This window comes from Drosophila biarmipes, chromosome 2L (genome assembly GCF_025231255.1).
Source record: "Drosophila biarmipes strain raj3 chromosome 2L, RU_DBia_V1.1, whole genome shotgun sequence".
Taxonomy (NCBI): Eukaryota; Metazoa; Arthropoda; class Insecta; order Diptera; family Drosophilidae; genus Drosophila; species Drosophila biarmipes.
In genome coordinates, this window is record NC_066612.1 from 126,829 (window position 1) to 153,717 (window position 26,889).

Genomic DNA, 26,889 nt, shown 5'->3' on the forward strand with positions numbered 1-26,889 from the left:
GAATTCTCTATAATTCTACATTCAAATTATTCTTCAAGATGGGGGTCAACTTTTTAACCCATTTTCATGTTGGATTTTGCGATGGTCCTATGGCTTTCAGATTTGAAACCCAAAACTGTACTTTTAGATTTCATAAATTGAGTTATTGGAATCCGATTTGGACGAGGGATGCCTCTATGGGTTTGTGGTTGAATTCTCTATAATTCTACATTCAAATTATTCTTCAAGACGAGGGTCAACTTTTTAACCCATTTTCATGTTGAATTCTTCGATGGTCCTATGGCTTTCAGATTTGAAAACCAAAACTGTATTTTCAGTTTCCATAACGTGAGTTATTGGAATGCGATTTGGACGAGGGATACCTCTATGAGTTTGTGGTTGAATTCTCTATAATTCTTCATTCAAATTATTCTTCAAGATGAGGGTCAACTTTTTAACCCATTTTCATGTTGGATTTTCCGAAGGTCCAATGGCTTTCAGATTTGGAACCAAAAACTGTACTTCCAGATTTCATAAATTGAGTTATTGGAATCCGATTTGGACGAGGGATGCCTCTATGGGTTTGTGGTTGAATTCTCTATAATTCTTCATTCAAATTATTCTTCAAGATGAGGGTCAACTTTTTAACCCATTTTCATGTTGAATTCTTCGATGGTCCTATGGCTTTCAGATTTGAAACCCAAAACTGTATTTTCAGATTTCATAACGTGAGTTATTGGAATGCAATTTGGACGAGGGATACCTCTATGAGTTTGTGGTTGAATTCTCTATAATTCTTCATTAAAATTATTCTTCAAGACGAGGGTCAACATTTTAACCCATTTTCATGTTGGATTTTCCAATGGTCCTATGGCTTTCAGATTTGAAACCCAAAACTGTACTTTCAGATTTCATAAATTGAGTTCTTGGAATCCGATTTGGACGAGGGACACCTCTATAAGTTTGTGGTTGAATTCTCTATAAGTCTACATTCAAATTATTCTTCAAGACGAGGGTCAACTTTTTAACCCATTTTCATGTTGGATTTTCCGAAGGTCCTATGGCTTTCAGATTTGAACCCAAAACTGTACTTTCAGATTTCATAACGTGAGTTATTGGAATCCGATTTGGACGAGGGATACCTCTATGAGTTTGTGGTTGAATTCTCTATAATTCTTCATTCAAATTATTCTTCAAGATGAGGGTCAACTTTTTAACCCATTTTCATGTTGAATTCTTCGATGGTCCTATGGCTTTCAGATTTGAAACCCAAAACTGTATTTTCAGATTTCATAACGTGAGTTATTGGAATGCGATTTGGACGAGGGATACCTCTATGAGTTTGTGGTTGAATTCTCTATAATTCTTCATTCAAATTATTCTTCAAGATGAGGGTCAACTTTTTAACCCATTTTCATGTTGGATTTTCCGAAGGTCCTATGGCTTTCAGATTTGGAACCAAAAACTGTACTTCCAGATTTCATAAATTGAGTTCTTGGAATCCGATTTGGACGAGGGATGCCTCTATGGGTTTGTGGTTGAATTCTCTATAATTCTACATTCAAATTATTCTTCAAGACGAGGGTCAACTTTTTAACCCATTTTCATGTTGGATTTTCCGAAGATTTGAAACCCAAAACTGTACTTTCAGATTTCATAACCTGAGTTATTGGAATCCGATTTGGACGAGGGATACCTCTGTGAGTTTGTGGTTGGATTCTCTATAATTGTACATTCAAATTATTCTTCAAGACGAGGGTCAACTTTTTAACCCATTTTCATGTTGGATTTTCCGAAGGTCCTATGGCTTTCAGATTTGAAACCCAAAACTGTACTTTCAGATTTCATAACCTGAGTTATTGGAATCCGATTTGGACGAGGGATACCTCTGTGAGTTTGTGGTTGGATTCTCTATAATTGTACATTCAAATTATTCTTCAAGACGAGGGTCAACTTTTTAACCCATTTTCATGTTGAATTTTTCGATGGTCCTATGGCTTTCAGATTTGAAACCCAAAACTGGCTTTCAGATTTGAAGCCAAAACTGTACTTTCAGACTTCATAACGTGAGGTATTGGAATCCGATTTGGACGAGGGATGCCTCTATGGGTTTGTGGTTGAATTCTCTATAATTCTACATTCAAATTATTCTTCAAGACGAGGGTCAACTTTTTAACCTATTTTCATGTTGGATTTTGCGATGGTCCTATGGCTTTCAGATTTGAAACCCAAAACTGTACTTTCAGATTTCATAAATTGAGTTCTTGAAATCCGATTTGGACGAGGGATGCCTCTATGGGTTTGTGGTTGAATTCTCTATAATTCTACATTCAAATTATTCTTCAAGACGAGGGTCAACTTTTTAACCCATTTTCATGTTGGATTTTGCGATGGTCCTATGGCTTTCAGATTTGAAACCCAAAACTGTACTTTCAGATTTCATAAATTGAGTTCTTGAAATCCGATTTGGACGAGGGATGCCTCTATGGGTTTGTGGTTGAATTCTCTATAATTCTACATTCAAATTATTCTTCAAGACGAGGGTCAACTTTTTAACCCATTTTCATGTTGGATTTTGCGATGGTCCTATGGCTTTCAGATTTGAAACCCAAAACTGTACTTTCAGATTTCATAAATTGAGTTCTTGGAATCCGATTTGGACGAGGGATGCCTCTATGGGTTTGTGGTTGAATTCTCTATAATTCTACATTCAAATTATTCTTCAAGACGAGGGTCAACTTTTTAACCCATTTTCATGTTGGATTTTGCGATGGTCCTATGGCTTTCAGATTTGAAACCCAAAACTGTACTTTCAGACTTCATAACCTGAGTTATTGGAATCCGATTTGGACGAGGGATACCTCTGTGAGTTTGTGGTTGGATTCTCTATAATTGTACATTCAAATTATTCTTCAAGACGAGGGTCAACTTTTTAACCCATTTTCATGTTGAATTTTTCGATGGTCCTATGGCTTTCAGATTTGAAACCCAAAACTGTACTTTCAGATTTCATAAATTGAGTTCTTGGAATCCGATTTGGACGAGGGATGCCTCTATGGGTTTGTGGTTGAATTCTCTATAATTCTACATTCAAATTATTCTTCAAGACGAGGGTCAACTTTTTAACCCATTTTCATGTTGGATTTTGCGATGGTCCTATGGCTTTCAGATTTGAAACCCAAAACTGTACTTTCAGACTTCATAACCTGAGTTATTGGAATCCGATTTGGACGAGGGATACCTCTGTGAGTTTGTGGTTGGATTCTCTATAATTGTACATTCAAATTATTCTTCAAGACGAGGGTCAACTTTTTAACCCATTTTCATGTTGAATTTTTCGATGGTCCTATGGCTTTCAGATTTGAAACCCAAAACTGTGCTTTCAGATTTCATAACGTGTGTAATTCTATTCCGATTTGAAGGAGGGATGCCTCTATGATTATGTGATTGAATTCTCTATAATTCTTCATTCAAATTATTCTTCAAGACGAGGGTCAACTTTTTAACCCATTTTCATGTTGAATTTTTCGATGGTCCTATGGCTTTCAGATTTGAAACCCAAAACTGTACTTTCAGATTTCATAAATTGAGTTCTTGGAATCCGATTTGGACGAGGGATGCCTCTATGGGTTTGTGGTTAAATTCTCTATAATTCTACATTCAAATTATTCTTCAAGACGAGGGTCAACTTTTTAACCCATTTTCATGTTGGATTTTGCGATGGTCCTATGGCTTTCAGATTTGAAACCCAAAACTGTACTTTCAGATTTCATAAATTGAGTTCTTGAAATCCGATTTGGACGATGGATGCCTCTATGGGTTTGTGGTTGAATTCTCTATAATTCTACATTCAAATTATTCTTCAAGACGAGGGTCAACTTTTTAACCCATTTTCATGTTGGATTTTGCGATGGTCCTATGGCTTTCAGATTTGAAACCCAAAACTGTACTTTCAGATTTCATAAATTGAGTTCTTGAAATCCGATTTGGACGAGGGATACCTCTGTGAGTTTGTGGTTGGATTCTCTATAATTGTACATTCAAATTATTCTTCAAGACGAGGGTCAACTTTTTAACCCATTTTCATGTTGAATTTTTCGATGGTCCTATGGCTTTCAGATTTGAAACCCAAAACTGGCTTTCAGATTTGAAGCCAAAACTGTACTTTCAGACTTCATAACGTGAGGTATTGGAATCCGATTTGGACGAGGGATGCCTCTATGGGTTTGTGGTTGAATTCTCTATAATTCTACATTCAAATTATTCTTCAAGACGAGGGTCAACTTTTTAACCTATTTTCATGTTGGATTTTGCGATGGTCCTATGGCTTTCAGATTTGAAACCCAAAACTGTACTTTCAGATTTCATAAATTGAGTTCTTGAAATCCGATTTGGACGAGGGATGCCTCTATGGGTTTGTGGTTGAATTCTCTATAATTCTACATTCAAATTATTCTTCAAGACGAGGGTCAACTTTTTAACCCATTTTCATGTTGGATTTTGCGATGGTCCTATGGCTTTCAGATTTGAAACCCAAAACTGTACTTTCAGATTTCATAAATTGAGTTCTTGAAATCCGATTTGGACGAGGGATACCTCTGTGAGTTTGTGGTTGGATTCTCTATAATTGTACATTCAAATTATTCTTCAAGACGAGGGTCAACTTTTTAACCCATTTTCATGTTGGATTTTGCGATGGTCCTATGGCTTTCAGATTTGAAACCCAAAACTGTACTTTCAGACTTCATAACCTGAGTTATTGGAATCCGATTTGGACGAGGGATACCTCTGTGAGTTTGTGGTTGGATTCTCTATAATTGTACATTCAAATTATTCTTCAAGACGAGGGTCAACTTTTTAACCCATTTTCATGTTGAATTTTTCGATGGTCCTATGGCTTTCAGATTTGAAACCCAAAACTGTACTTTCAGATTTCATAAATTGAGTTCTTGGAATCCGATTTGGACGAAGGATGCCTCTATGGGTTTGTGGTTGAATTCTCTATAATTCTACATTCAAATTATTCTTCAAGACGAGGGTCAACTTTTTAACCCATTTTCATGTTGGATTTTGCGATGGTCCTATGGCTTTCAGATTTGAAACCCAAAACTGTACTTTCAGACTTCATAACCTGAGTTATTGGAATCCGATTTGGACGAGGGATACCTCTGTGAGTTTGTGGTTGGATTCTCTATAATTGTACATTCAAATTATTCTTCAAGACGAGGGTCAACTTTTTAACCCATTTTCATGTTGAATTTTTCGATGGTCCTATGGCTTTCAGATTTGAAACCCAAAACTGTGCTTTCAGATTTCATAACGTGTGTAATTCTATTCCGATTTGAAGGAGGGATGCCTCTATGATTATGTGATTGAATTCTCTATAATTCTTCATTCAAATTATTCTTCAAGACGAGGGTCAACTTTTTAACCCATTTTCATGTTGAATTTTTCGATGGTCCTATGGCTTTCAGATTTGAAACCCAAAACTGTACTTTCAGATTTCATAAATTGAGTTCTTGGAATCCGATTTGGACGAGGGATGCCTCTATGGGTTTGTGGTTGAATTCTCTATAATTCTACATTCAAATTATTCTTCAAGACGAGGGTCAACTTTTTAACCCATTTTCATGTTGGATTTTGCGATGGTCCTATGGCTTTCAGATTTGAAACCCAAAACTGTACTTTCAGATTTCATAAATTGAGTTCTTGAAATCCGATTTGGACGAGGGATGCCTCTATGGGTTTGTGGTTGAATTCTCTATAATTCTACATTCAAATTATTCTTCAAGACGAGGGTCAACTTTTTAACCCATTTTCATGTTGGATTTTGCGATGGTCCTATGGCTTTCAGATTTGAAACCCAAAACTGTACTTTCAGATTTCATAAATTGAGTTCTTGGAATCCGATTTGGACGATGGATGCCTCTATGGGTTTGTGGTTGAATTCTCTATAATTCTACATTCAAATTATTCTTCAAGACGAGGGTCAACTTTTTAACCCATTTTCATGTTGAATTTTTCGATGGTCCTATGGCTTTCAGATTTGAAACCCAAAACTGTGCTTTCAGATTTCATAACGTGTGTAATTCTATTCCGATTTGAAGGAGGGATGCCTCTATGATTATGTGATTGAATTCTCTATAATTCTTCATTCAAATTATTCTTCAAGACGAGGGTCAACTTTTTAACCCATTTTCATGTTGAATTTTTCGATGGTCCTATGGCTTTCAGATTTGAAACCCAAAACTGTGCTTTCAGATTTCATAACGTGTGTAATTCTATTCCGATTTGAAGGAGGGATGCCTCTATGATTATGTGATTGAATTCTCTATAATTCTTCATTCAAATTATTCTTCAAGACGAGGGTCAACTTTTTAACCCATTTTCATGTTGAATTTTTCGATGGTCCTATGGCTTTCAGATTTGAAACCCAAAACTGTACTTTCAGATTTCATAAATTGAGTTCTTGAAATCCGATTTGGACGAGGTATACCTCTGTAAGTTTGTGGTTGGATTCTCTATAATTGTACATTCAAATTATTCTTCAAGACGAGGGTCAACTTTTTAACCCATTTTCATGTTGAATTTTTCGATGGTCCTATGGCTTTCAGATTTGAAACCCAAAACTGTACTTTCAGATTTCATAACGTGTGTAATTCTATTCCGATTTGAAGGAGGGATGCCTCTATGATTATGTGATTGAATTCTCTATAATTCTTCATTCAAATTATTCTTCAAGACGAGGGTCAACTTTTTAACCCATTTTCATGTTGAATTTTTCGATGGTCCTATGGCTTTCAGATTTGAAACCCAAAACTGTACTTTCAGATTTCATAAATTGAGTTCTTGGAATCCGATTTGGACGAGGGATGCCTCTATGGGTTTGTGGTTGAATTCTCTATAATTCTACATTCAAATTATTCTTCAAGACGAGGGTCAACTTTTTAACCCATTTTCATGTTGGATTTTGCGATGGTCCTATGGCTTTCAGATTTGAAACCCAAAACTGTACTTTCAGACTTCATAACCTGAGTTATTGGAATCCGATTTGGACGAGGGATACCTCTGTGAGTTTGTGGTTGGATTCTCTATAATTGTACATTCAAATTATTCTTCAAGACGAGGGTCAACTTTTTAACCCATTTTCATGTTGAATTTTTCGATGGTCCTATGGCTTTCAGATTTGAAACCCAAAACTGTGCTTTCAGATTTCATAACGTGTGTAATTCTATTCCGATTTGAAGGAGGGATGCCTCTATGATTATGTGATTGAATTCTCTATAATTCTTCATTCAAATTATTCTTCAAGACGAGGGTCAACTTTTTAACCCATTTTCATGTTGAATTTTTCGATGGTCCTATGGCTTTCAGATTTGAAACCCAAAACTGTGCTTTCAGATTTCATAACGTGTGTAATTCTATTCCGATTTGAAGGAGGGATGCCTCTATGATTATGTGATTGAATTCTCTATAATTCTTCATTCAAATTATTCTTCAAGACGAGGGTTAACTTTTTAACCCATTTTCATGTTGGATTTTGCGATGGTCCTATGGCTTTCAGATTTGAAACCCAAAACTGTACTTTCAGATTTCATAAATTGAGTTCTTGAAATCCGATTTGGACGAGGGATGCCTCTATGGGTTTGTGGTTGAATTCTCTATAATTCTACATTCAAATTATTCTTCAAGACGAGGGTCAACTTTTTAACCCATTTTCATGTTGGATTTTTCGATGGCCCTATGGCTTTCAGATTTGAAACCCAAAACTGGCTTTCAGATTTGAAGCCAAAACTGTACTTTCAGACTTCATAACGTGAGGTATTGGAATCCGATTTGGACGAGGGACACCTCTATAAGTTTGTGGTTGAATTCTCTATAAGTCTACATTCAAATTATTCTTCAAGACGAGGGTCAACTTTTTAACCCATTTTCATGTTGGATTTTCCGAAGGTCCTATGGCTTTCAGATTTGAACCCAAAACTGTACTTTCAGATTTCATAACGTGAGTTATTGGAATCCGATTTGGACGAGGGATACCTCTATGAGTTTGTGGTTGAATTCTCTATAATTCTTCATTCAAATTATTCTTCAAGATGAGGGTCAACTTTTTAACCCATTTTCATGTTGGATTTTCCGAAGGTCCTATGGCTTTCAGATTTGGAACCAAAAACTGTACTTCCAGATTTCATAAATTGAGTTCTTGGAATCCGATTTGGACGAGGGATGCCTCTATGGGTTTGTGGTTGAATTCTCTATAATTCTACATTCAAATTATTCTTCAAGACGAGGGTCAACTTTTTAACCCATTTTCATGTTGGATTTTCCGAAGATTTGAAACCCAAAACTGTACTTTCAGATTTCATAACCTGAGTTATTGGAATCCGATTTGGACGAGGGATACCTCTGTGAGTTTGTGGTTGGATTCTCTATAATTGTACATTCAAATTATTCTTCAAGACGAGGGTCAACTTTTTAACCCATTTTCATGTTGGATTTTCCGAAGGTCCTATGGCTTTCAGATTTGAAACCCAAAACTGTACTTTCAGATTTCATAACCTGAGTTATTGGAATCCGATTTGGACGAGGGATACCTCTGTGAGTTTGTGGTTGGATTCTCTATAATTGTACATTCAAATTATTCTTCAAGACGAGGGTCAACTTTTTAACCCATTTTCATGTTGAATTTTTCGATGGTCCTATGGCTTTCAGATTTGAAACCCAAAACTGGCTTTCAGATTTGAAGCCAAAACTGTACTTTCAGACTTCATAACGTGAGGTATTGGAATCCGATTTGGACGAGGGATGCCTCTATGGGTTTGTGGTTGAATTCTCTATAATTCTACATTCAAATTATTCTTCAAGACGAGGGTCAACTTTTTAACCTATTTTCATGTTGGATTTTGCGATGGTCCTATGGCTTTCAGATTTGAAACCCAAAACTGTACTTTCAGATTTCATAAATTGAGTTCTTGAAATCCGATTTGGACGAGGGATGCCTCTATGGGTTTGTGGTTGAATTCTCTATAATTCTACATTCAAATTATTCTTCAAGACGAGGGTCAACTTTTTAACCCATTTTCATGTTGGATTTTGCGATGGTCCTATGGCTTTCAGATTTGAAACCCAAAACTGTACTTTCAGATTTCATAAATTGAGTTCTTGAAATCCGATTTGGACGAGGGATGCCTCTATGGGTTTGTGGTTGAATTCTCTATAATTCTACATTCAAATTATTCTTCAAGACGAGGGTCAACTTTTTAACCCATTTTCATGTTGGATTTTGCGATGGTCCTATGGCTTTCAGATTTGAAACCCAAAACTGTACTTTCAGATTTCATAAATTGAGTTCTTGGAATCCGATTTGGACGAGGGATGCCTCTATGGGTTTGTGGTTGAATTCTCTATAATTCTACATTCAAATTATTCTTCAAGACGAGGGTCAACTTTTTAACCCATTTTCATGTTGGATTTTGCGATGGTCCTATGGCTTTCAGATTTGAAACCCAAAACTGTACTTTCAGACTTCATAACCTGAGTTATTGGAATCCGATTTGGACGAGGGATACCTCTGTGAGTTTGTGGTTGGATTCTCTATAATTGTACATTCAAATTATTCTTCAAGACGAGGGTCAACTTTTTAACCCATTTTCATGTTGAATTTTTCGATGGTCCTATGGCTTTCAGATTTGAAACCCAAAACTGTGCTTTCAGATTTCATAACGTGTGTAATTCTATTCCGATTTGAAGGAGGGATGCCTCTATGATTATGTGATTGAATTCTCTATAATTCTTCATTCAAATTATTCTTCAAGACGAGGGTCAACTTTTTAACCCATTTTCATGTTGAATTTTTCGATGGTCCTATGGCTTTCAGATTTGAAACCCAAAACTGTGCTTTCAGATTTCATAACGTGTGTAATTCTATTCCGATTTGAAGGAGGGATGCCTCTATGATTATGTGATTGAATTCTCTATAATTCTTCATTCAAATTATTCTTCAAGACGAGGGTTAACTTTTTAACCCATTTTCATGTTGGATTTTGCGATGGTCCTATGGCTTTCAGATTTGAAACCCAAAACTGTACTTTCAGATTTCATAAATTGAGTTCTTGGAATCCGATTTGGACGAGGGATGCCTCTATGGGTTTGTGGTTGAATTCTCTATAATTCTACATTCAAATTATTTTCAAGACGAGGGTCAACTTTTTAACCCATTTTCATGTTGGATTTTTCGATGGCCCTATGGCTTTCAGATTTGAAACCCAAAACTGTACTTTCAGACTTCATAACCTGAGTTATTGGAATCCGATTTGGACGAGGGATACCTCTGTGAGTTTGTGGTTGGATTCTCTATAATTGTACATTCAAATTATTCTTCAAGACGAGGGTCAACTTTTTAACCCATTTTCATGTTGAATTTTTCGATGGTCCTATGGCTTTCAGATTTGAAACCCAAAACTGTGCTTTCAGATTTCATAACGTGTGTAATTCTATTCCGATTTGAAGGAGGGATGCCTCTATGGGTTTGTGGTTGAATTCTCTATAATTCTACATTCAAATTATTCTTCAAGACGAGGGTCAACTTTTTAACCCATTTTCATGTTGGATTTTGCGATGGTCCTATGGCTTTCAGATTTGAAACCCAAAACTGTACTTTCAGATTTCATAAATTGAGTTCTTGAAATCCGATTTGGACGAGGGATGCCTCTATGGGTTTGTGGTTGAATTCTCTATAATTCTACATTCAAATTATTCTTCAAGACGAGGGTCAACTTTTTAACCCATTTTCATGTTGGATTTTGCGATGGTCCTATGGCTTTCAGATTTGAAACCCAAAACTGTACTTTCAGATTTCATAAATTGAGTTCTTGGAATCCGATTTGGACGAGGGATGCCTCTATGGGTTTGTGGTTGAATTCTCTATAATTCTACATTCAAATTATTCTTCAAGACGAGGGTCAACTTTTTAACCCATTTTCATGTTGAATTTTTCGATGGTCCTATGGCTTTCAGATTTGAAACCCAAAACTGTGCTTTCAGATTTCATAAATTGAGTTCTTGGAAACCGATTTGGACGAGGGATGCCTCTATGGGTTTGTGGTTGAATTCTCTATAATTCTACATTCAAATTATTCTTCAAGACGAGGGTCAACTTTTTAACCCATTTTCATGTTGGATTTTGCGATGGTCCTATGGCTTTCAGATTTGAAACCCAAAACTGTACTTTCAGATTTCATAAATTGAGTTCTTGAAATCCGATTTGGACGAGGGATGCCTCTATGGGTTTGTGGTTGAATTCTCTATAATTCTACATTCAAATTATTCTTCAAGACGAGGGTCAACTTTTTAACCCATTTTCATGTTGGATTTTGCGATGGTCCTATGGCTTTCAGATTTGAAACCCAAAACTGTACTTTCAGATTTCATAAATTGAGTTCTTGAAATCCGATTTGGACGAGGGATGCCTCTATGGGTTTGTGGTTGAATTCTCTATAATTCTACATTCAAATTATTCTTCAAGACGAGGGTCAACTTTTTAACCCATTTTCATGTTGGATTTTGCGATGGTCCTATGGCTTTCAGATTTGAAACCCAAAACTGTACTTTCAGATTTCATAAATTGAGTTCTTGAAATCCGATTTGGACGAGGGATGCCTCTATGGGTTTGTGGTTGAATTCTCTATAATTCTACATTCAAATTATTCTTCAAGACGAGGGTCAACTTTTTAACCCATTTTCATGTTGGATTTTGCGATGGTCCTATGGCTTTCAGATTTGAAACCCAAAACTGTACTTTCAGATTTCATAAATTGAGTTCTTGGAATCCGATTTGGACGATGGATGCCTCTATGGGTTTGTGGTTGAATTCTCTATAATTCTACATTCAAATTATTCTTCAAGACGAGGGTCAACTTTTTAACCCATTTTCATGTTGGATTTTGCGATGGTCCTATGGCTTTCAGATTTGAAACCCAAAACTGTACTTTCAGATTTCATAAATTGAGTTCTTGAAATCCGATTTGGACGAGGGATGCCTCTATGGGTTTGTGGTTGAATTCTCTATAATTCTACATTCAAATTATTCTTCAAGACGAGGGTCAACTTTTTAACCCATTTTCATGTTGGATTTTGCGATGGTCCTATGGCTTTCAGATTTGAAACCCAAAACTGTACTTTCAGATTTCATAAATTGAGTTCTTGAAATCCGATTTGGACGAGGGATGCCTCTATGGGTTTGTGGTTGAATTCTCTATAATTCTACATTCAAATTATTCTTCAAGACGAGGGTCAACTTTTTAACCCATTTTCATGTTGGATTTTGCGATGGTCCTATGGCTTTCAGATTTGAAACCCAAAACTGTACTTTCAGATTTCATAAATTGAGTTCTTGAAATCCGATTTGGACGAGGGATGCCTCTATGGGTTTGTGGTTGAATTCTCTATAATTCTACATTCAAATTATTCTTCAAGACGAGGGTCAACTTTTTAACCCATTTTCATGTTGGATTTTGCGATGGTCCTATGGCTTTCAGATTTGAAACCCAAAACTGTACTTTCAGATTTCATAAATTGAGTTCTTGGAATCCGATTTGGACGATGGATGCCTCTATGGGTTTGTGGTTGAATTCTCTATAATTCTACATTCAAATTATTCTTCAAGACGAGGGTCAACTTTTTAACCCATTTTCATGTTGAATTTTTCGATGGTCCTATGGCTTTCAGATTTGAAACCCAAAACTGTGCTTTCAGATTTCATAACGTGTGTAATTCTATTCCGATTTGAAGGAGGGATGCCTCTATGATTATGTGATTGAATTCTCTATAATTCTTCATTCAAATTATTCTTCAAGACGAGGGTCAACTTTTTAACCCATTTTCATGTTGAATTTTTCGATGGTCCTATGGCTTTCAGATTTGAAACCCAAAACTGTGCTTTCAGATTTCATAACGTGTGTAATTCTATTCCGATTTGAAGGAGGGATGCCTCTATGATTATGTGATTGAATTCTCTATAATTCTTCATTCAAATTATTCTTCAAGACGAGGGTTAACTTTTTAACCCATTTTCATGTTGGATTTTGCGATGGTCCTATGGCTTTCAGATTTGAAACCCAAAACTGTACTTTCAGATTTCATAAATTGAGTTCTTGGAATCCGATTTGGACGAGGGATGCCTCTATGGGTTTGTGGTTGAATTCTCTATAATTCTACATTCAAATTATTCTTCAAGACGAGGGTCAACTTTTTAACCCATTTTCATGTTGAATTTTTCGATGGTCCTATGGCTTTCAGATTTGAACCCAAAACTGTACTTTCAGATTTCATAACGTGAGTTATTGAAATCCGATTTGGACGAGGGGTGCCTCTATGGGTTTGTGGTTTAAATCTCAATATTTCTACATTCAAATTATTCTTCAAGGCGAGGGTCATCTTTTTAACACATTTTTACGTTGGATTTTCAGAAGGTCCTATGGCTTTCAGATTTGGAACCCAAAACTGTACTTTCAGATTTGATAAATTGAGTTATTGGAATCCGATTTGGACGAGGGATACCTCTATGAGTTTGTGCTTGAATTCTCTATATTTCTACATTTAAAATAAATAATTCTCCTAACTAATTTCACTTTTTTCAAGTGACCATGTCTGAACAGTGCTTAAACATATTGCCTGCGTGCCTCAGTATTTGCAGCGCGTGCGTGAGTTAACTATCGATGTCCTCTTACCAATCGATAGTGTCGGCTCAAATAACACGTAAACTTAAGAATATTCGCCGGCTAAAAAACGAAAAAGTTTTAAGATAATGAGAGTCAAGGCCTGTTGGCCCGCAACATTGGCATTCCTGGCCTTCCTGGCGATGGCCTCGTCGTCGTTTTCGTCAGAGAAGCCAGTTCCTCCGCCCTGCAGGGCTTGCAGCCAGCTAGTTGGATCCTTCAAAGCAGGACTCGAGCGCACGAAAAGAGGACACGGTGGCGGGGACACGGCTTGGGAGGAGGAAAAGCTGCGCTCCTACAAAAACAGCGAGGTGCGGCTGGTAGAGATTCAGGAGAAGCTATGCTCTGACCCAGAGGTGGTAAACAAGGACCACTGCCACAACCTGGCCAATGAGCACGAGGCACTGCTGGAGGAGTGGTTCACCCACAATCAGGCGCAGAGTCCCGACCTGCAATCCTGGCTTTGCATCGACCAGCTGGCCGTCTGCTGCCCGCCGAACACCTACGGAGCAGATTGCCAGCCGTGCACTGACTGCAGCGGAAACGGTATGCCTTGATGTAAAGGGTATTTCAATTTATTGCTTTACAGGATTTTTAATTACTTAATTTTATTTATTCCTGACCACCCCAATTAAAGGTCTCACTGTTTCTATTTAAAGAAGTCTGTTTGACATTATATACCTGGCCATTTTATATTTTAGGTAAATGCAAGGGAGCCGGAACGCGGAAAGGCAACGGCAAGTGCAAGTGCGATCCTGGCTATGCGGGGCCCAGCTGCAATGAGTGCGGACCGATGCACTACGAGTCCTTCCGTGACGAAAAGAAATTGCTGTGTACGCAGTGCCACGCGGCCTGCGGCGATGGCGGTTGCACTGGCGGTGGTCCGAAAAACTGCCGAAAGTGTAAGGACGGGTGGAGCATGGACTCGGAAGCAGGGTGTGTGGACATAAATGAGTGCCTGGAGCAAAAGCGTCCGAATTCCTGCCGTCCGCAGCAGTTCTGCGTGAACAACGAGGGCTCCTTTAGCTGCCTGGAGTGCGATCGCTCTTGCGATGGCTGCGACGGCGATGGCCCGGACATGTGCAAGAAGTGTGCGGACGGCTATGAGCTGAGGGACGGCAAGTGCCACGGTAAGTAAAAACCATTTTCACCAATTTGCTTCTTAACAATGCGTTTACCACTATATGTCTTGCGCTTTCGACCCACAAAAGATCTTTCCGCGGAGCAGCGTAGCAACTATGTGAGCTATACGCGAATGCTTACTTACTTCGGCATGTGCGTGGCCACCTGCGTCATCTTCCAGAGCTCCACCCACATTGCGTGGGGATGCATTGTTGGGGCGGCGGTGGCCGTGTACATTGCTGTTTCCGAGTACTGGATAAACTCGGAGGCGGAAGGTGGCCACCAGCCCGAAATTGACACTAAGCAGTTGGAGGAGCTGATCATGAAGTCATTATAAACAAAACTCTGCCGAGTTAGAAGAAACAAATCGAGCGGTAGTGTTAGGTTTATTTTTTGATAAAAAAAGCAAGATAGCTTTAATGATCAGTATTATTAATTAATACCAGTTGCTTTAGCAATCTAACGATTTTTGTACTTTGTTTGCAGTCAGCAACAATTCAAATTCCACGGTGAAACAGCTCTTTGAGGAGTCCACGCACGAAGAACTGTAGCCTTTTTCTTTAACGCACAACTTTCGTAGTCAATTTTAGTTTATTAGTTTATAAAATTACCAATTGATATGTTATTTTAAAATCTTTTGCCAAAGTGAATCCAAGAAGTGTTATATTTTTCCTTAACAAAAAATGTAATTTCACCAAGCCGGTCAAGATCACATTTTGTTAATGGTATCACATTTAATTATGTATTATATTTGGTTTCAATGTACAAAATCACAAATACAGTCATAACATACATTCAAGTATCAATAAATAGTTTAAAGATAATTTTCTGACGTAGTCTGTTTTTGTGACGTCGCAATTGCTATTTTGAAGACCAACTTTTGTGCGCAACGAAATACTGTTTGAAGCGGATAAATAAAGGAACTAGTAAGATACGGATAAAAAATAAACATTTTGGAACAAGGAAAGTATAGACGAGTTAACAATTACCACCACCGCGTTGTATAAGTAAATACGATAAATTTTAACTAGAACAACTTAATTAATAAATACGATCGTTCTCTTTGGCCACCGAAGTTACCCAACACAGCCAGTGTTCCCCAAAACAGCCCTCGAATTCCTACGATCGTGTCAGATGACTCTGACTTGTGCTGGCCGCCAGCCCGATCTCTTCATCAGATTCATCCGAATCCAATGGACTCACACGAATGGCTTGGTACCACTTGTTAGTCAGGTCGGCCATTTGCGACTTGCATTCGTGCAGTTCCTGACTGTTAAACCGTCGCGTAAAGAAAGGAATAAAGTATTTGCGATCCATGCGCCCAAAGCGATCGCGGGCCTGTGTAAAGGTGACGTCCTCCTCCTCAGTCAGTTCCGACAGGTGCTCCGAGTCGATTGCCTGACCCCATTCACGAGTCTTCGACAGGGAAATAGATTTCGACCGCTTTCGGCCGCTTCCACTTCGACGGCCACTCTCATCAGGGGTATTACGCACAGAGCCTCGTGTGCGGCGTTTCTTGCCTGGCTTAAGATATTTCAGCAACGGCATCGTCGAGCCGCCCAGTACTAGCGTAGTGAACAGCACGATGATCAGTCTGAAATTTAAATTTTTGAATGACTTGGTTTTTTTGCAAGTCGGACCCTCTTACGTAGTTGTTATGATGACGTGGCGCTTCTCCTGGCTGTCGAGGTTTAAGTGCAAAGACAGTGCGTAGGAAATGGCTCCGCGTAGGCCTGAAAACCACATGATGAACTGCATCTTGTTGTTGATCTTATGCTCCCGGAACTTGTTGACCAAGAACGCTAGCGGAAAAATGTTGCAGGCGCGTCCAATTAGGCAAAGTACTATTGCCCATATAACAAATGATAATTCAACTTGGTGTTTGAACGAAAAAATTGCCAAGCCAAGATAAGCAAAAACGCAGGTTTCAGCTATGAAAGCCAATGTCCGCATCGTCTGTTGCATGGTGATTTGAGTGACCTGCGACGATAACGTGTTAACAATTTATGAAAAAGTAATGTTATTAAAATGCCTCACAGTTGATAGGTTGAAATGCGTGTAGTGAGACATGACGATTCCGCAAAATAGTATGGCCATGATACCTGTTAGAGAATATTGCCATGATACCTGTTAGAGAATAATTTATTAAATCAGTCAGAAACACTATTATACCGCTTAAATGTATTCCTTCGGCCAAGACGTAGGGGGCGTAGGTAAACATAAGCATCATGGCGAACTCCAGGGACGGATGCTTTCGCAAATCTATGTGCTTGAGAAGTAGTGCCGATATTAGGGCAAATATGACTCCAATGCCCGCAGAAGCAAAAAACATGGCGCAGAAAGTCTTTAATGCACTGAACATGGCCTCCCCAGTGCTGGCCTCAGCATTTGCGTTGGCCGACTGGGTGATGGAGGCAGTCAGTACAATCGATATGGCGTCGTTCAGGATACTTTCTCCGAACACCAACATGTTGAGAATAGGGTCCACGTCCAGGGCATGGAAAATAGCCACAGTTGCGACAGGATCCACCGCGGAGATAAGCGAGCCAAAGGCAAATGACTCGGAAAAGCTGAGTCTAAATTAGGCGGACATTAGCTTTTATAAGATGGTGATTAGTATAAAACATACCTAAACGCCACCTCTGCCAGGCCCAGTAGATAAATTCCCGCCCCGATGACCAATGCAGAAATCGTTGTGCCGAATATGGCGAAGACCAGTATAGATCCGATGTTTTGAAAAAAGTTTCCCTTGTGCAGATTGTAGCCGGACTCGAATATAATTGGCGGTAGAAGCACCAGAAAGAAGCCCATGGGCGAGAAGACCTCCTCGCGCTTCCAGCTGCCATTCTCTCCGGACATCACGTTCAGCGACAGACCGATGAAGGCGCCCAGGAAGACCACCACTATGCTCTCCGGCAGGTACTGGAATCCAGTCTGCAGCATGGAGTGGATCAGCAGAATGCCCAGCATGATTACGCAGATAACGAAGAACAAGGACAGCGAGGAGTTATGCTCCTGCTCGACGGCATGAGAATCGATGAGCGGTGGCTCCGTGGCCACTGTTGTAGCGTTACCCTTCCTCGTGTTGTTTCCATTACCAGAAGTAGCAGTTGAGAACGACAAATTCCCCTGAGGACTGCTGGCTGTCACTTCGGGCGAAGCGTGAGTGGAGTTGGTACTTTCTGCTGAGGTGGAGTTAATGGTGGTGATGTTGTTGGGCAGCTCCGGGCCACTGATGTCCGCCGCTGCTCGAAGGGCGAGGAATAGGGCGGCAGCACTACCAATTAGCCAAAACCTCATGTTGAGCGACGGGATGTGACGTGGTCGTTAATAACGCTTGCATTTAACTTTTCACAATTTGTTAAATTTGTTTTTCTTCGCAAACAGCTGGCTATCGCCCTATCTGACGTTTATCTGGCAGAGTTGCCACCTCGTTTCGGCCAACTGGCGCGGGCTGTCCACATATTCAAACGGAAATTGTGCATGTAATAGCGCTTAATTGTTTTAGGGCGAACTCTACTACACAAACAAGAATATTAATCATCAACTTTGTTTGTGCCGAGTCACGCGGTGCAGGGGTCACATAGCTAGCTGATACTGATAGCTCTCGTGCAGATTTATTGGAAGGGCGCTGAATAAAGTCGGTGAAGAATTACCAGTCGAACGTTGTTTGAGACCCCTTCTAAAGTAATATTTTAAAGGTAAGTAGTAGTTGATAGATTTATTCAAAATTCACTTTTTAAACATATCTGATATTCACCAATGGCTTACTATAAATTTATGACAACATTCAATGAAAATAAATGCAGTGTCACAAGCTGACATTTGCAAGTACCGCTTGTGCCCTGGAATAAATGTGTGCTGCACATCTGTCGCAACTGTTTTTCAGGCACACGCGATCTTCTTTGAGCCCCCGGGGGGTCACTGGTCACACCTAATTTGAAAGATAATGCAGCCTGCTGTTTTCGGTTATATTCAGTGGGTATTAGATTTTTTGAAATCTACGTGCTGATTACCAAGCGCCTTGATCTTGGCAGACCTTGTTTATGCGATGACGTGAGCACTTTTTGATTGCACAGATCGACGAATGGTAAGAAAACCAAAAGTTGGTGTACGATTTCCACAGACCGGAGGGTATCGGATGATCCAACCGAAAGGGTCAGTCACTCCAGGCTGTGGAAAAGCTAGGATTTCAACACATAGTCATCACTTAACAAGGCGACTCGTATGGCGACAGTGAATATCGCCGAATATTTAAAACTGAACTGGTGTGGAATGTACATAGGCAAGGCAGAGAGAGTAAATCTAATAGATTCTAAAGAGTGTATATACTCATAGGTGCCTGGCATGGTGGCACATAGTTTTGTTCTGATAAGCTCCTATTTCCTGCCGACTCATCTTCCGAATCGCTGGCCACGCAAGTTTATAAATACGGCTCGCCTCTAAAAATCACCGCAGTCGAGCTCAGGCTGAGCAGGAAGCAAGTCGGACTTCAGCGGAACCTCCTGAAATCCTTTGATCCAGAACCAAGTGAGTAGGAAGGACCCGGAACCAGATCGCATTCGCCAAGGTTCACTCCCTCGAGGGGTGGCAACGCTGGCCGGGCGAACAGCTGATACAATAGCAAAAACGTGGAGATGCTAATGAAGTGAATTTCGAGAGCCCCGAGAACCGAGAACGCCAGGAAAGTTTCGCGGCCCCCACGAAGAGCGCCAAAATAAGTCCCAAAATACGTACTGACTCGGCCGAAGAGAACGCCCTCCCGTCCGCGACGATAGGCAGAAGCGCGCTCTCTCCACAGAGGTATAAATGCAGACAGCCGTGAAAAGTGTGCGCTCTTTTCCTACAGAAACGTCGCCAAGATAGGACGTGTGTTTCTTGCGCCGCTGATTTGGTTGCCGTCGCTGAACCAGTAGAACTCAGAATCAGTGTGTATATTTTATTGAACTAACAGCCAGTCGAACAGGCACAAAAACCAGCCTCCAGGTCTTTCCCAGCGACTATTCTGCTTCTGACCCCGCGCAACGTGCGATTATGTAAAAAACTATACACAGTACGAAAAGCGTGCGAAAACCGGAAAGTCCCAACAGCCTTGGGGCGGCGGGTAGCGCAGATCCGCAAATGCGAAAATAGCTGTGTTTTGTGAGAGTTCGGAAAATCAATTTCGTCAAGCGTTTCTAGCTCCCGCTAATGTGGCCTGTTTTCTCTCTCCCCGCAGCTCCACCAACAACTAAACCGACCGGAACTCGCGTTGAAGCCCTTCTCCTCCGCCAGAACTACAAGCTTCGAGCTACAAACTACACACTACATACTACCAGCTCCCCAGCAAAATGCCGCAAAAGACAAACGGACACAGCGCCAACGGCTGCAACGGCAGCAATGGCAACTCCTATGACATGGAAGACGGAGCCACATTCCTGTTCACTTCCGAATCCGTGGGCGAGGGCCATCCAGGTGAGTGTTCCGTTGCATCCGCGCCACCTCCTATTGCATCACACCGACGGCGCCCCTGCATGTGCGTCGAGTATACAGATACAGGCAAGAGGCACACTCGGTCGCACTGAGGGATGTACGTCTGCGTCGTCTGGCGGTGTTCATAACCTAGCCGAACCGTTCTCCAGGGTCTTGGCCCAGCTGGTTGCCTGCTGAAGCCCCAGCCCCTGCACAGCCATTCCCTTTCCCACACCTCCACCGTCTACAGGGTACTGCCTGAGACCTAACAAAATGGCGACGGAGTGCTATGCCGCATACCTTTGTTGATTTCAACCCAATTTGCGCTTCTTTTGTAGCGGCTAATGGCGGTAGTGAAGAGGGTAGCGAATGGCGAAAAACGTGCTTGTTTGCTCAGCGATATGATGGAGTGGTGTTCCCCCGGACCGCTGAAAACCATCAAGAGCAGAGCAGTTTTGTTACGCATCTCATGGATGGCATGTTCCTAGAACGCTGATTCTCGATGCAGCGTCAGGTGCCACAGCCGGCAACTGGGCCCACGTAGAACAGCTGGCCACTCTTGAGAGCCCCGCACAGCGGCGGTGCCAAACCTTGTGTTTGTGGATCCGACGCAATTTATAGACTGGTTCTTTATCGTTTGCGGCTCTCACACTTTGGGGAATCTGCGTCATGCGCACCATGTGCTTCTGGCTCGTTGGGAGCTGGCCGCTGGGAGCTGGCCTCTCTGCGCTCTTTTGCGCTGCCTATGCACTCGTACACTTGTTCGTAGAAGGCGATCAAAACAAGGGCCAAACTAAAACAAACCCACGTTGACTTTGTGGCGCTCCACGAGTCCGCTTTCAAAGCTTATCTTTCAGGCGAAATTGCCAACCACGTGTTCCGCTCGAGCTCGGGCTTTTTGCCGCTGCCAGAGTTTGTTTATATCAGCGGGACCGACCAGCAAGGGAATGTATTTGACAACAGCTGCCGATAAGGGGAGCGACCTTTTATACTACGCATTGATTACTTTTACCATTCTATATTTTATAATGCTAATTAAGTCGGCTTGGCAAGCCAGCCTCGACAGCTCTACTTGTAGATAAGGGCCGAAAGCCACCCAAAAGACTACACCCTGAAGGGTTGACATTAATTTCACCTGTCTTCCTGTAACGAGTGAGTGACGGGCTCGGTACAATCGGGAACGTATCTATCCGGAAATGAGGAAATACTTTTCCCATCTCGGGGCGCTTCCTCAAAGCCCAAAAACACTCTTACCTATAATTTTCCCAGGCGAAATCAAGACGCATCGCCGTTTGTATGAGTCAACATTTTTAGAGTTCTACCAATTCACGAGCCCATAGCTGACGCAATGTTTAAGTTCAATAACGCTGCTTCCACGGAAAGCTGCCGAAAGTCGAAGGGCTCCAATTACGCGACATGTTTCGGGACGAAGCGCTGGCAACGCGACTGGTATCGGATGAATACGAGTCAAAGGATTCCAAGCGCGAATCGGCTTCGGATTCCATCATATTTTGTTTGAGCAAACGCCATCGTTGCCTTAGGCTCTTGTTCAGAGTTATAGACATAAAGTGGCATTGAATTTCGCTGGCAATCGCAGACTGAAAATTAAAATAAATCGCATGGCCTGGCAATTTTTTCTGTCTCGCCTAGGCGGCGACAATCGTTGGGGGGAGCGCGTGTGTATTTGGCACAAACGCTGCTCCTTCTGCTGCCTTGGGTGCGATGCTTGGCGGTACACACTATCGTATCTGTACTAACCTTCTGCTCTCTTTTGCAGACAAAATGTGCGACCAAATCAGCGACGCTATCTTGGATGCCCATCTGAAGCAGGATCCCAACGCAAAAGTGGCGTGTGGTAAGTACTAAAGAAGCCATCAAACCATGTCTGCCCGGTAAACCTTTAAACCAGAATTCCCAAACGCCAAGGCTACTGACCTCTTTGAGCCTCCCGAAATAAGTTTGCGATAGAAGTGCAACAAAGGGCGCCGAAAGAACATATTTGTCTTTGAGGGCGGCAGACCATCAATAAATAAACTCATCCGTAAAGTAAACATTGGCGCAGCAATCGTCGCGTGTGCCAAGCTTTTGGAAGTCGGATGGCCAACATAAATAAACAAGGCCAACCGATCTGCAAGGCGATGGGAAGGTTTTTAATTTACTGGAGAGGCTTTCTTTACAGAACGACTTTGAGCTATTCGCCTTATTTTGTACAGAAACCGTCGCGAAGACTGGCATGATCCTGCTGTGCGGCGAGATCACATCAAAGGCCGTGGTCGACTATCAGAAAGTTGTTCGTGAGACAGTGCAGCACATTGGCTACGATGACTCCTCGAAGGGTAAGTGTCTACTGAACATATCAATTGTTTGTGGGCGGGTTCCAGGATTCGTTCCTCACGTCGAAAATACGTACACACTTGTATACCCAATATTAAATCACCATAAAATCAAATCAAAATCAAAAAGGTTTCGATTGGAAGACCCTTAATCTGCTTGTCGCAATCGAGCAGCAGTCGCCCAACATTGCCAACGGCGTGCACATCAACCGCGAAGAAGACGACGTCGGCGCTGGTGACCAGGTACAGCAAAGCTTATCCGTTTTCCTTCTACCGCCTAGCACTAAGTGACGCGGAGAGTGTGTGTGCGTTCGTTCGTTTCGTTTTCATTTTGTTAAGTGTTCTCCTCAAATCGTATCTTTCCCACATTAACTTGGCTCGCTCACAGCCAACGAGGGTTTCACCTTTATCATTACAAGCAGATGAATATTAGGAGAATTCTTGTATATCACAATAGACCAAAATTTTAAGCAGCAGCCGTTCGAAATGGAAAATGAAGTGAAATTTGTTGATTCAATAGTAATCTGCAGATAAGAAGTTAACAGGTGCACCTCGAGCAAATTAATAACTGCTGAAATACATAACATACGACACATTTGGACTACACTGCGGGTGTTCTAACCACATAAATTGCATTCTACCAAACCCATCGAAAGATTTTTTAACCATTTAAAGTCCGCTAGTTGACGTTTTAAGGAACCCAGCATAATCAAAGTCTTGCATGCGGCATGTGTTCCCCTATCGAAGAAGATCGAAAGGCATGGGGTACGGTATAAGCAAAGCCATCGGACATCAGCTTATTGCAAAGGATTCCTGATAGAGAAAACATGAACTAATTTTACTTTTTTAATGAACATTTACTTATAATCTAGAATAATAGGGTGATGCAAATCATATTATAAACAATACTTACAGACATTTTCCTGTGTGTGTGCAACATTGCTGCGCTCTTTTCTTTTATCTTTCTCTCTCGTTTCATATTTAACAAAACACGATACAAACCAATACCATATTTAAACGATATTGTGCATTTTGCAATCGCGGTTCGAAACTCACAAAGGTTTCGATTTTAAAACGTGCAACGTCCTCTTGGCATTGGACCAACAATCGCCCGAAATCGCTGCCGGAGTGCATGTCAACCGCGCCGAGGAAGAGATAGGTGCCGGAGATCAGGTGTGAATTAGAAGCAGTAACGCAATCGTAGTCTCGGCAGGCCGGGATCATAGGCCCTTTCCAAAGAGCGACGCATCATATGATATTTTATAGATTGTCAATTGTCAGATTCACGGTGGTTGGGCGTTTATAGTCTCTTTGGAAGGGGTATTACCGCCAATTGTAAAATTTGTGTTTATTTCCTTAATATATTTTCGTAACTAATCGGTCGACTGTATTACTCTTTAGTTTTGAATTCATATTTAGTTTAGCACCATATGTAGCGCTGCAATATTGTTCTAGCATTTTCATGGACCCACCATACTTGCATTATATTGTTACATTGTTATTTGAAGCTGAAAAATCTATTCGTTGTTCAATCAATAATTTACCGATAAATTTTTAACTTTGTTTTCTTCTTGTATGCAATTGTTTCAAATAACAAATGCAGAAAACCAAAGCATCACAGAACACACTATTATTACTATATTTCGGCAGCTAAGTTGTATTTCTAAATTTTCTAAACTAAAAGCTTTCTCATTGTCTACCTAATGCTTGATTCGCCCCTAAATTTCCTAACCCACATGTGTTTTATTTCACTAACTCTACTGACTTTCTGGTTTTGGTTACTTTAGCTTGAAGCTCATAAAATGTCATTACTAAAGTTGAATGCAATTTTTGCAGGGCATTATGTTTGGATATGCCACCGATGAGACAGAGGAGTGCATGCCCCTCACCGTCGTGTTGGCCCACAAACTGAACGAGAAGATTGCTGAGCTGCGTCGCTCGGACGTCTTCTGGTGGGCTCGCCCCGATTCTAAGACACAAGTCACCTGCGAGTACCTCTTTAACCAGGGATCAGCTGTTCCCAAGCGGGTTCACACCATCGTTGTGTCCATGCAACACTCTGAGAAGATTTCGCTGGAGACCCTGCGCTCAGAAGTAATGGAGAAAGTAGTGAAAGTTGTCATTCCCGCCAAATACATTGATGCCAACACCATTGTGCACATCAATCCCTGCGGTCTCTTTGTCATCGGTGGACCAATGGGTGACGCCGGGCTAACGGGAAGGAAAATCATTGTAGACACCTACGGAGGCTGGGGCGCCCACGGCGGTGGTGCGTTCTCTGGCAAGGACTTCACAAAGGTCGACAGATCTGCAGCATATGCAGCCCGTTGGGTGGCCAAGTCACTGGTTAAGGCTGGTCTGTGCAAGCGCTGCCTGGTCCAAGTCTCGTACGCCATCGGTCTTGCCGAGCCGCTATCCATAACCGTGTTCGACTACGGCACATCCCACAAGTCACAAAAGGAACTCCTGGATATCATCCGGCGCAACTTTGACCTCAGGCCTGGCAAGATTGTCAAGTAAGTGCAAATCCCTGGAGTCTAAAAACGTCAATATAGTCCCATAAACTGACTTTCAATATTTTTGTGCTCAGGGACTTGAACCTGCGCCAGCCAATATACCAGCGCACCAGCACCTATGGCCACTTTGGTCGTGCCGGCTTCTCGTGGGAGGAGGCAAAGCCGTTGGAGACTGACAACTGACTAGACGCTGACGCGCCGCTTCCGCAATCACCATGTGCTAAAAGGTCGAAGACATCGTTATCGCCATCAGCGTCAACATCAACAGAAACCACAACACCAACGTAATTTTTAGTTTCGTTTTTAAAGTTAAAAGTCGGGAAGCTAGCAACATCGGCTCGTGTCCCGCTTTGGTCTTTCGTTTCTAACCGCACCTGCGCTCTTCGCTATATAATTTAAACCAATTTGATGTGTGTAGTCTTCTCACACAACACTAGCTGTAGTCGTCATAATACCCCCATATATACTTAATAGAGGGCTCCAACACAATTGATGAGCTTTAGTTATACATATACATAGTAAAGAGTCGCTCAGTTTTGTTATCACAAAAATTCAAGAAGTAGGTAGTCTCCCTACACACACCCTGCAATCTAAATCAGTTGGCATCTATTGAAATTGTATAAAACTAATATCCGCTGCCTAGAAATTGTGCACCATTTTCATGCCCTAATTGTACACATATTTTTGTATCTTTTAATACTGCTATGTGTTGTCGTATGCGTTGTATATGTTTAACCAAAAGTTTTTAAACAACTCGATTGTATGTAAATTACACACTGTCTTTGTATTTTCTGTAATCAACCAACCATAAGATAATGTATTTTCCTTTACAAAAATATATTAAAAGTACAGATATAAAGTTTGTAATGCATAAAGCACCTTTGAGCACAGACCGAGGCATTTTAATTGCTGAAACTACAGAATCGGTGCCGAGTCTTGTGTTGCAATATATTAACAGACAAAATAAACAGTCAACCAGTTCAAACTGCTCCCGGTATTTTACACAGGCGCCGCAAGAGGCGCCCATAAAATAGTTTAATCTGAAATATTGTAATATTTAAAATATGTACAACTCAAGACAACTTTCACATGACAATGATCATGCAATAAACTTAATCGTCAGTTTTAACTGGAAATGCGTTGCCTCCAGAAGTTTTGTGGCTTTGGCTGATAAATGTTCAAGTAGGGCATGAATTCAAAAGAAAGTCTTAAATAGCCGTTAAACAGTGGGCTACAGTGTTCAAAAACACCTAATGTGGTTACATACCGATTTGGTATTAAAACACTGAAAAATCCAGGCTAAAATTTCCTAATGCAACAACCTATCGATAGCTTTGATATTTTGCAAAAGCCCGGCGAACACGACTAACCAAAGTTCCTCAAGTCCCGCCATTTGATCGGTTTTGTGTTTTCAATTAATATTCGCGATGTTAAAGTAAAGCGGATCAAGTTAAGCAAGGCGTTGCACTTATAAGAACTGCTCGGAGTGCCTAGCTTTCAGTTAAGTGTGATAGAGCAGGAGGGAGAGTAGTTTGGCCGGGAGCCCTGTTGCTCTTCCCTGTGGTGCTCCTTCCAATATACATATGCAAGTGCAAGCTGTAACCAGAATATTTGCATGTCAAACACGGGCGAAGACCCCGCCGGACGGAGCCCCGACTGCATCCCAGTGAGACGCCAATCAGGATTTCACATTTGTCCGTCGACCATTTCTATGATCACAGGAGAAGATTTACTGCGAAAAGCCTCCAGGCACAACCAAAACCGTTAACCGAA

General features: G+C 41.0%; 3 protein-coding genes across 8 annotated transcripts; 2 read left to right on the forward strand and 1 right to left on the reverse strand.

The window, feature by feature from the left end:
• The first annotated feature begins 13,693 nt into the window (after positions 1–13,693).
• On the forward strand, positions 13,694–15,640 carry LOC108036846 (cysteine-rich with EGF-like domain protein 2). Of its 2 annotated transcripts, none has more exons than XM_017113214.3 (3): positions 13,694–14,240; positions 14,396–14,824; positions 14,906–15,640. In XM_017113214.3, the coding sequence occupies exons 1-3, from the start codon at positions 13,784–13,786 to the stop codon at positions 15,151–15,153; spliced, it is 1,134 nt and encodes a 377-aa protein (XP_016968703.1). In that variant the 5' UTR covers positions 13,694–13,783; the 3' UTR covers positions 15,154–15,640. The 2 variants fall into 2 exon arrangements, with proteins under 2 accessions (XP_016968703.1, XP_016968705.1); XM_017113216.3 differs by having other exon boundaries at positions 15,303–15,640.
• LOC108036844 (sodium/hydrogen exchanger 8) lies at positions 15,478–18,237 on the reverse strand. The gene is made up of 5 exons (XM_017113208.3): positions 17,446–18,237; positions 16,989–17,392; positions 16,854–16,918; positions 16,465–16,796; positions 15,478–16,410 (listed from the first exon to the last, which is right to left on the reverse strand). Exons 1-5 carry the CDS (start codon positions 18,114–18,116, stop codon positions 15,936–15,938), a joined length of 1,947 nt encoding a protein of 648 aa, XP_016968697.1. The 5' UTR covers positions 18,117–18,237; the 3' UTR covers positions 15,478–15,935.
• Positions 18,238–19,208: 971 nt separating this feature from the next.
• Positions 19,209–26,252, forward strand: LOC108036845 (S-adenosylmethionine synthase). 5 transcript variants are annotated; one of them, XM_017113211.3, is made up of 7 exons: positions 19,209–19,346; positions 20,035–20,270; positions 22,045–22,122; positions 22,481–22,603; positions 23,661–23,773; positions 24,437–25,116; positions 25,191–26,252. In XM_017113211.3, the coding sequence occupies exons 2-7, from the start codon at positions 20,147–20,149 to the stop codon at positions 25,297–25,299; spliced, it is 1,227 nt and encodes a 408-aa protein (XP_016968700.1). In that variant the 5' UTR covers positions 19,209–19,346; positions 20,035–20,146; the 3' UTR covers positions 25,300–26,252. The 5 variants fall into 5 exon arrangements, with proteins under 5 accessions (XP_016968700.1, XP_043950424.1, XP_016968699.1 ...); XM_044094489.2 differs by lacking the exon at positions 19,209–19,346 and adding an exon at positions 19,466–19,619; XM_017113210.3 differs by lacking the exons at positions 19,209–19,346; positions 23,661–23,773 and adding exons at positions 19,627–19,744; positions 22,731–22,843.
• Positions 26,253–26,889: the final 637 nt, after the last annotated feature.

Excerpts from the sequence above, each read along its gene's own strand:
- LOC108036846 (XM_017113214.3), top strand. The coding sequence starts at position 13,784 with ATGAGAGTCAAGGCCTGTTGGCCCGCAACATTGGCATTCCTGGCCTTC. Across the intron at positions 14,241-14,395 it reads CACTGACTGCAGCGGAAACG|GTAAATGCAAGGGAGCCGGA; the intron begins GTATGCCTTGAT and ends TTTATATTTTAG. Across the intron at positions 14,825-14,905 it reads GAGGGACGGCAAGTGCCACG|ATCTTTCCGCGGAGCAGCGT; the intron begins GTAAGTAAAAAC and ends GACCCACAAAAG.
- LOC108036844 (XM_017113208.3), bottom strand. The coding sequence starts at position 18,116 with ATGAGGTTTTGGCTAATTGGTAGTGCTGCCGCCCTATTCCTCGCCCTT. Across the intron at positions 16,919-16,988 it reads CGAAGGAATACATTTAAGCG|GTATCATGGCCATACTATTT; the intron begins GTATAATAGTGT and ends ATTCTCTAACAG. Across the intron at positions 16,411-16,464 it reads CACGTCATCATAACAACTAC|ACTGATCATCGTGCTGTTCA; the intron begins GTAAGAGGGTCC and ends TTTAAATTTCAG.
- LOC108036845 (XM_017113211.3), top strand. The coding sequence starts at position 20,147 with ATGCCGCAAAAGACAAACGGACACAGCGCCAACGGCTGCAACGGCAGC. Across the intron at positions 20,271-22,044 it reads CGTGGGCGAGGGCCATCCAG|ACAAAATGTGCGACCAAATC; the intron begins GTGAGTGTTCCG and ends TCTCTTTTGCAG. Across the intron at positions 22,123-22,480 it reads CAACGCAAAAGTGGCGTGTG|AAACCGTCGCGAAGACTGGC; the intron begins GTAAGTACTAAA and ends TATTTTGTACAG.